This window comes from Serinus canaria, chromosome 3 (assembly GCF_022539315.1).
Source record: "Serinus canaria isolate serCan28SL12 chromosome 3, serCan2020, whole genome shotgun sequence".
Lineage (NCBI taxonomy): Eukaryota > Metazoa > Chordata > Aves > Passeriformes > Fringillidae > Serinus > Serinus canaria.
In genome coordinates, this window is record NC_066316.1 from 41,877,400 (window position 1) to 41,887,219 (window position 9,820).

At 42.3% G+C, this 9,820-nt stretch overlaps 1 protein-coding gene across 1 annotated transcript in view; it reads left to right on the forward strand.

The window, feature by feature from the left end:
• The window catches only part of PGBD5 (piggyBac transposable element derived 5), a 67,532-nt gene extending 58,062 nt beyond the window's left edge, over positions 1-9,470 (forward strand). Inside the window, exons 6-7 of the mRNA XM_009092833.4 lie at positions 44-149; positions 1,608-9,470. Of these exons, the coding sequence (XP_009091081.2) occupies positions 44-149; positions 1,608-1,803 (302 nt within the window). The 3' untranslated portion in view covers positions 1,804-9,470. The remainder of the gene's footprint in view (positions 1-43; positions 150-1,607) is intronic.
• Positions 9,471-9,820: the final 350 nt, after the last annotated feature.

The following is a 9,820-nucleotide window of genomic DNA, read 5'->3' on the forward strand; positions in this document are numbered from 1 at the left end:
TTACAATGTCAGTTTAAAACTGTTATGTTTCTAATTGATGCAGGAGTTATAATTAAGAGAAAAAGTGGAGAAATTCCATGCCCACTGGCAGTTGAAGCCTTTGCTGCTCACCTTAGCTATATCTGCAAATATGATGATAAATACAGCAAGTAAGTAAGAAGATGTGCATGTTTGTGTGTATTTCTTTCACACCTTCTCTGTTGCTGCAAGGTTAGAGTTGTTCATGTTGAGCTGTGTCTGAGGGCCCAATGCTGCTTTCACTGAATCTCTGACAGAACTTCTGTTTAAATCAAAGATCAGATACTGGCTCTGCACAAAGCAAGAACTGCATTGCTGGTATTGGTTTGGCTCTGTCTACCCATCCATCAGACAAAAAAAAAGAAATTTTGAGACACAGGTCCTTTGCATGTTATAAATGACTTTTAAGAAGTGATGGGAGGATGAGCCAGCAGACTGATAGAGAATTCAGCAAGGGTCTACCAGCCCCACCAGTCTCTCAGGCTAGCTCAGCTCTCCACCTCTAGTGGGAGCCAGTGTTTAGTTGATAATCTGTCCTGGTGATATTTGCATCACCTGGAGCCAGAAGGAAAAAGACATTCAGTTCTGCATGTAAAGCTGACCTACACGAAGAGAGAGCAGAATGTAGAACTTTTTGGCTCCTGAATTCCAATTGGTGTCCTCAGTGTTAGCTCTTAATGTAGCAGGGAGGAACAGCAGGGTAAGAATAGCAGTAGTGAAGCTTGGCTGTGGGAAGAGCAATGAGATACAGAAGATTTCAAGAACTAGAAATTGAGAAGAGAGAAAAAGTGCAGATTTTTCTAGCCAGCTCTGGGCAAGGCAGCAAGAATTCAGTAGAGGATATGAAAGAGGAGGAGGTGGTCGCTGGAGAATGATGTTGGGATCTGGTCTGAGGAAATCAATGCGGAAAAAAGCTGGGGTAGTAGATTTAAATGGTTACTAAAAAAATGAAAGTAGGAAAATGGGAGAATGGGAAATCTTATGACTGAAGGAGAATATTCTGGCAGGCCTAGAATTAGTCAGAACCTAAATATAAAGATGTCAGTCTTTTCTAGTTCTGCCTTGTGGTCCACCTACCAGCAGTGTACGCTCTCGCTCTACCCCCACATCCTCCCACCTACTGTTGACAGCAGCAGCAATCATCCTTTGCTCACAATAAACCTGAGGAGAAGCATCAGCAAGCTTCCTAAAACTGTAATGTAATGTGACTGAGGCTTTTTTTTTTTAGTTACATATTGAAGGGATTCATACCTACATCTATCACAAGGATATTTGTCATGGGTGAGCTCAAGGAATATTTATCAGTACTCTTATTTACATGGAGTGATACAGAGGTGAGATTATTGCTGAAGTTTGCTTCTGAGAGCTCTTTTACATACCACCAGAAATGTCCAACATTGTGCAAATTTGCTGTTAATGTCTGTCAAATACATTGTACAAAATTTCTTTAAATAATACTTGAACCAGGCATTAAGTCCCATGTCTGCTTCTCCTTTGGGACTGCAGGATCTTTGTCTGGGGTGATTGCTTGCATCCCAGCTGCAATTGTTTGGCTGAACAGTGTTTTTCCCTCCTTTCTTGGCTTTTAGGTATTTCATTTCTCACAAACCAAACAAGACCTGGCAACAAGTGTTCTGGTTTGCCATCAGCATTGCTATAAATAATGCCTACATCCTCTACAAAATGTCAGAGGCCTACCATGTGACAAGGTACAGCCGTGCACAGTTTGGTGAAAGACTTGTAAAGGAGCTTCTGGGCTTGGAGGACACCTCACCCACCCATTGATGTTTTGCTTTGGTGGCGTAGGCAGGGGCTGGAGGGAGAGCAGAAGATACCACACCTGGAGCGGCAAAGCAAGGAACTTGTGACACCACCAGTGCTGTCATCCAAAAATGCCAAGTGATGCCACTAGAGAGGTGCAAACTTTGTTCCTAGTATCAGCTGGGTGTAAACATCTCATGCAGAAAGTGCCACTGGAAAAGATGACACAAAATTGCATATGTGAATGCCCTGTGGGAATCTGTAGACCGAAAACAGACTTAAATTAGCCGTCATCTCAATGTTGAACAGGGTCATCTTGTAAAGTTCCTCTTGGGCCAAGAGCTTGTCAGAAGCTGGCACAGCTCAGCAGTCCTAGATGGGCATTACAGGAAACTCTGCACCTTCCTTGGAGTTGCTGAATTCTGGGACAAGCCCGCGAGGCTGCACCGTGGGCTGTGGCTGAGCGCAGCTGCTGTTCCACGAGGCGTCGCTGCCGCTGTCCTCCGCTGGGACAGGCGGAGCGAGGACACTGCAGCAGGCATCTTGACAAACTCCACCTTCACAGGCAGGCAGCCAGGAACTGAGAACCACTCATGATTTCTTCTTTCTGTGGTTTTTTTTTTTCACCTTTGATTTTTATTAATGTAACATGAGACAATTTGATCCCAGTTAGAACACAGGAAAAGGTAGGAGAAACCAAGTACATTAGTGAATTTAAAATGACAAATACATTACAATGATTTTTGGTTTTAACCATGATGAAACATTTTTTTTACACAAACAGTGATTAATACTCTAAGTATTAATTACTGTTAATTACTGTAATTAACAGTGAGTAAACCAGTAAGTAATACTGCCTCACATCTTAACTGCCACGGTCAGTGTACAGGTGAGAAACCAAAATATACCAACTATATTTTTTCTTGATTTCAACTGTATCTTAAATGTTGCTTAAAAAGCTAATGTAATGGACTGTTAAAGTTTTAAGAACAATAATTTCTTGCTTTTTTTTTGGTAACTGTCAAGACCTCTTTGGTCCACTTTAGAATTTTGTTTGGCGCACAGCTGGCAGGAGAAAAAAGTCACTAGTAGCCAAGTGTTTCCCATTATCACTGTGGGGTGTTCTGTAGGAATTCTTTTTGGTAGAGTTCAGGGCTTGTCACAGTAGTTGTAATTAAGCAGATTACATGTTTAGCAAAATAACGTAGCATTGTGTCTTAGAAAAGGAAAGAAGTCCAGTTGCAACCAACCTTAAACCTTGCTAAAACAGAGCAAGCCCAAAGAGTTCTTCTGTTCTGAGTGACACTGTAGAGGACAAGCATCATCATGAGCTGGTGGTCAAGGCCATGTTTTGGTGCTTGCGGAATCTGAAAGCCACTGGAGTTTCAGAAAACAATGCTGAGAGAGAGGTATGATTGAAACGAGGGAATCAATACTGAGGGGAGCTACTACCCTGCCCTCTACACTTTATTGATTTCAGTCCACAACTCAATCATCAAAAAACTCTGTATTCTGAAGGTTAGCAGTGATGGGCACAAACAGAATTGCATTAACTTACAGGGCAGAAAACCATTTTGATTAGAGGACCCAAGCCTGAAAAGTTTTACTCCCAAAGAATGACCCAAGTTGATTTGAGAGGAATGGAGTGAATGATTGATTTATCAGTGTAAATCTTACCAGGTTACATGTATCTATCTGGCAAGAGGCAATAGAGGGTAACCAACATAAATTTGGAAACTCCTCTGATTTCATCATTCTGTGACATGCAAATGCATAGCATGTAAATAATAACAGAGGAAGAATCCAGCAGGGGTTAGCAAATGATTGCCTGCCCCATGGAGTATCCTTGCACTGACACCTTTCTTTTTCCACCAAAGTCTTACTGTTTGGCATAGACCTAGAGGCAGATCTCACCTGTTGCAAGGAGAGAAGGGGGACGGCCGTGGCTGACTCCATGGTGGTTCTGCTTGTGCCACAGCCGGGAGCCTGTCCCACACATCCTGCTCTGCCTGCCAGCTGCACAATGAACAGCAGCAGAACTCCTAAGCATCCTTTTCACTTCTCAGTCCACAAGGTCTCCACCCAGGAAACATGGGAGAAAGGACAAAACTTTGTGCACTGAAGCCTCCTAACCACAAATGAAGGGGGTGGAATTGTACCACTCTAGCCCTTGACAATGCCAAGCTGCACAGGAACCCAAGGATAAGTTTAGAATTTCTTGACCCTGCAGAGAACTGAGACCACCCCTCTTCAGACTGAGTGTGTTCGATAGCTGGTTCTTGTCAGTCTTGTAAGTATTCAAAGGGAGACAGCAGCTAGCCCGAAGCATGAAAAATAAATGTTCAGCAATATAAACCTATATTTTTCTTTTTTTCAGGAAATTTCACAGAGTGTTCTTATTGCTCCCTGCCTCAGACAATGCCAGCCTATATTGGATCAGGAAGTGTAGCTGCTAGCTCATTATATCCCATAAATTTATATGGTAGTTGAAACTGGGGCAGTAAGGAAAAGTATGGCTGGAGCTTTACTGATGGGATGGCTTAAAAGAAGAGTCTGGCTTCCTTACACTGCATGCCATGCTGGGCTATGTGCAGGATAGCCATGCCCCCAGCAGACATGGGATGGTTTCCAAGACAACCTTGGAGCCACTTGGCATTTCTGAGGAGTAGGCAGACCACTCTCCAGCTACACTGTAAGCCCTTGGGATAAATCTGGAGCCCTTGGCCAATTGTTACAATAACTGTGTATGCTTAAAGGCCTGGATCTAGGCCATCCCATACAGAAAATGCCTTTTCTTTTTGTGGATGGCTGTAGGCCTGAGGCCTTGAAATATTTAATTTTCACCAATGTATGCAGTTAATTATGCGGATTACTTGAGCTCAAATCATGAGATCCTAGCTTTTTGCCTCAGGGACTGGGTCCTGAGTAGTTTTCCCTAGAATTGGTGTTGACGGGGGATTACACAGTGGCTGACTATTACAGGGAAGATGCTTTAGTCTCCTTTGTAGAGGAGAAAAAGGAAAACAAAATTATAGCTTTGCAATGAATTTCATTTTCTTAGCCTTAAACATCCCTCATCATTTGGAACTGTTGTTCTTATCATGCACAAACATTCCATAAGTAAGCAAAAATATTTATATATATTTGTATGTACAAAATGCCTGAATTTTGGCTCTTGAAGCCAACAAGCAAAAGCCACCAAAGTGTAGTCTATATATACAGATGACTCTTCCCCCTTATCTTTTCCTTTTATTGACTGGAAGTGGATAGGGTCAGGGAAAATTAAGATTTCTCCTGGCTGAAATAGCATCTTGCACTTTTCCTGTTACTACAACCAAGGCAAAGTAATTGAGGAAGATATAGGACAATTTTTAAAAGGCTAAAGTTTGTCAATGGCAGCTCAGCCTGTGCAGGATTATTTTCTTTACTACAAACTGGCTTACTCAGATTTGTTCCCCACCTGCTTGTAACATTAAAGCCTCTCCCTAATTAAAGGGGGGGGGAAGAAGTCTCAAAGTAGTGCAAGGATGCTCATTATAGTGTGTGTGTGTCTAATTGTGCAATAGCTTGTGAAATTATAGTTTGGGTTGTTTGTAGCCTTAAGACAATCTGGGTAAGAGATCTGAGAACTTAGCAGTAGGTGAAATGCAGTCAAAATGCCAACCAAGTCACAGAGAAATGTCTCTACACTTTTTCAGGAAAAAAAAGAAGTTCAACACTGAAGTAGTGAAGGGAGCACAGCACAGCTCCTTTCTCTCCTGCTGAATTGAATTTTCACTGACATTCTAAAAACTGATACTTACTTGTTTAGAACTGTACTTCTGAAAACTGATAATTACTTGTTCATGTTATGCAAACTTTATTTCAAAGAACCGAGACCACCAGTAAGGCATACCAACCACCTTCTATGCACAATACTTTCAGGAAATGTCTGTTGTGCCACAATCCTTTCTTGGAAAACATTTCTTTTCCCATTGTGTAATGCCACACTTGCCAGAGCTTAGAAGCCACTGGGAAGTGGTTTCCACTGTTGTCTCCATTGAAAAATGCTTCAAGGGCTTGCAGGAATTCTGCCATATTTTACTTCAGTCCATCTGTACACGTGACAATAGGGTACAATTTAAAGAAATCTCATCTTCATTTTCTGTTTCTATTCTCTATCCCCAGCCCTTCTATATACAAGTCTACAGTATAGGAATCATAATTTATAGAAGTACAACCTTTTTTTCTTCAGGTAATTTCTAGAGAAAATTGAATTTAGCAACTCAAGAACAGCATTCCTGCTCTTTACCTCCAAATATATTTCTGTGGCCTTTTTTTTTTCCCCAAAGATGTTACTTTTCTTTCTAACAGTTATTTAGAAGTCTGTCTTGAGCTAGTGAGTAGTGAAAGAAGCCTCCAGTATCTCATTCTTCCATGCCTTAGTCCACTTGTGGTAGAGTTGATTCCACTGACAAGGGGGTGATTGGGGGATTATGCTGCTCTGATAATTCTGTGCATCTCTGGTACTTTCCAAGCAAGGATTGCAAAGTGCTGTAACAGCCTGAGCACTCGTGAGACATCATTAGCTTATCAAAGCTTTTCCTTTCCTACCAGACACCAAGGCACAGCACAGATAAGGGGGGTGATGAAACTATAAAGTGAATTTGCACTCCTGCTGATTAAGGCCATGTTCTGTGTTTTCAGTGACTTGGTTCTTGTTCAAAAGCACTTTTCCTAATTAGAAATGAAAGTATGCCAAATATAATTTCCTCCTGAGTAAGAGCTGTGGGACTTAGCACAGGTTCCTTCATACAGGCTGGCACGAGTTAAAACCAAATTGCACTAAAGGAAAGAGAAAATTTGATAAAACGTAGGAGCCCAACAAGCCTAGAGGAACTTAGAAGAAATGTATGGAAAATCTGAAGCTCTGCAATAGTCCAGTACACAGTGTGAAATTCAGACAAATAATTACTGAGTTAAGAAAAGTCCCTGAGGCTTAGATGGAATATGAAGTCTTCCATCCACCTCTGTTTGGGGTTTGCCATGGCACTTCCTTCGCGCTCGGATTGATGTAAGATGGGTTGTTTGTAAAACGAGCTCATCTCAGTCTGGCTGAGAAAAACACCGAAGTGTCAAAGGCCTGTTCACAGTTTCACAAGGGCAAGGAACTCTAAACTCAAAACAGGTATATATTTGGCCTGCTGTTAACTAGGATACTTGCACCAACTCATCACATCATCTACTCAAAGCAAGCCTGTCATCAGTGCTATTTGATGTATATTCATTCTTGTCGCTATTCTTCCTAAACTTATCTTTGTTTCCCAGAAGCATCATGAACTGGAAGCACCTTTTTATCATCACTTCACTCTTGGGAAACAGTTGAGAACAGCTGTGCTTTATAGAAAGGATTTCTTCCTCTTCTTCTGAGTGACAGCCTTGCCTCTCTGGAAATCTAGCCCTGGAGAAGCTTCCTGCCCCACACTTTCCTTTGCTTCCCACTTAGAACACATCCAAAGCATCCTTCAGGTTCTTGGTCAGTCTGGAAGGGTTGACCACACAGAGTTGGCCCTTCAGTTTACTTCTGTAGCGTTGCTCTGCTGGTCCTTTCTGCTATTTTGCAGATCTCAGATGAAACAGGGTATTGTTTCTGCAGGCTGCTCTGATTGCAATCACTGTGAAGGTGTTGTCTCTTTGCCCCATTAGTTCTGTCCCAGCAGGTCTGGATGGATCCCAAAGAGGTTTCAGCAGCACTGCTCCAACTGGCATGGCTGTAATATTCCTCAGCTCTGCATTGCTGTCAGAGAGACCTTTGGCAGGGTCTGGGGATTTTCTTTGTGTTTTGCTTTGTTTTTGAAGCCCTTTCACTCTGATGGGTTTGGTGAACAGCTGTTAGGTATCACTAAAAGGCCTTAAGTGGTAAATCCCTTTTGTATCACACTTTTGAAGTAATAATTGCTTGTATTGGATGTCAGGATGGTCCATGGGATGTGTAGTGCAGAAAGCTGACCCAAGAAAGCATCATTTGCTGTATCTGAGCAGCCTTGGATGCCTGGGGGCCCTGGGTGAGGAACCCAGTGGGAGAGGACTGTACTGTGCTGCAGGACCATGATGTGCAGGGCGTGACTGGGGAAAAAAGCTGGGGAGACACAAGATCACAATTTGCAATCCAAGCTGCTTGGACAAGCAGACTTCATAGTCAAGTTGGTCTCAGAAGTTTTTCTAGGAAAGGGAAAATTCCAGGCCTATGCAGTTTGCTCCCAGCCGTTGCAACTCTGTTTCTAAAATAAACCCTCTGGCAAATGCTTTCACACTTGAAATGTGTGCTCTGGCCTTCAGAGCATTTTGACCTATTTCCACAAGTTGCCCCAAAAAAGCCTAGAAATTTAAAAGCAAAGCACAGTGCACTAGGTTCAGCTGTCCAGAACCTCAACTCACTTGTGTCAAAGTAACTTTGTGGTCTTGCTCTCAAATAATCTGTGTCAAAGCATTTGCAAAACGTGACTGCTCAACAATTTGCATGTCTCTGTGAAACATAGTTGCTCATTTGATGGAAAACAGTTTGCCGGTCTCTCCGACTTATTTTGCAACCTGGATATAAACCAAATATTTGCCTGGCATTTCAGTACTAAAATAAAAAAATAGCTTGATCCCATGGTCTGGGGGTGATATCAGAGATAACAAAACTCAGGTTTATGCCAGCGATTAATCTGGTCCTGTGAAGGTGTGGCTAATCAGCATGGAGGGATGTAGACAGACACAAGGAGGATTTCAAGGGCAACAGTGGGTTTGAGAAGGCAGAGGAAAGTTCAGAGGATGAAGAGAGAGGAGCCAGGTGATCCCTTCTAACTCTCATCATTCCAGCATGTATACCCCCCTCTCCTGCTGCCTTTGAATTAAAAGAAAAGGCTGATGCTTAACATAACCAGTCTGCAGAGCTGAATGAGTAACACAAACCCTGCTTTAGCTACATCCCTGGCCTCACTCCATGCCTTTCCCTAGGCTATACGTGTTCAGAAGTCATCAGCCTTGGCGTCACAGCGCTGCTGCATGTCAGCACAGCATGGAAGCTACAGACTGTGGAAGCACCACAGTAGAAACAGGAACAATGGGGATTCTGGAGAAGGAGTCTCCCCACTGACATTTTGTTTTCATTTATTTTTCAATGTGTGCAACTTACATTCCATCAAATGCAGTGACAGTTCCAATTGCGAAGATGGGCCTTAGCTGGCTGAGTGCTTTCAAGACCACTGGGCTGTGCTCACACCATCAGCAACTGCAGTTCTGTTGCAAAGTTCCATAGTCTTTATAATTCTAAAGATTTCTGTTGAAAGCATAAATTACAGAGATAAAATATACACTGCAAATTACTTTTTTTTTGCTTATTTTTAAAAATCTTCTCAGACCAATTTTATAACAGCCAAGTCTTTCAGGAAATGCAGGTGTGTGACCTCTTCACTGTAAGAGACACACAGCTGTGTTTCTGCATGGGACAGGGAACTACTTTTGTGACACCAGTTTTGTTCTACACAAAGGCACGCTTGCAATAAATTTTTACAAATTTTGTACACCATAAGCTGAATTCCGAGTTCCAAAAATGTGAAGTGTGGCAACAATAACAAAATTTATTTATAGTATCACTCTGATATCTTGTCATGTGATTTTATTTCTTCAACAAAGTTTGTTTACAATCAACAACTTTGAAATACAGTCAGATATATTACCCGTTGCTTTTCCTGTCTTGTTCTTTTCTGAAATATGTGGGGAAGATGTTTGGTCATGCTCTGGGTGCCCAAGTGAAAGGATGTAGAGAATATACTGCAAGATAAGTTACAGGTTCACACTCTAAGACCATCAGAATAATAAACCTACCATCTCGGTCCAGCCACTGGGGACAAAAGCATTTTCTTTACAAAAAAATTGACTTGAAAAAGCCTTTCAGTGTAATCAGCACACAGACATAGGAAAGGGCACCACTCTCTCCCCCCACCATGCCATTCTGACCCTGGCAAGCAACGCTTCCCAGCCACCTCAGGGCAGAGCAGGGTGGGCACAAGGACAG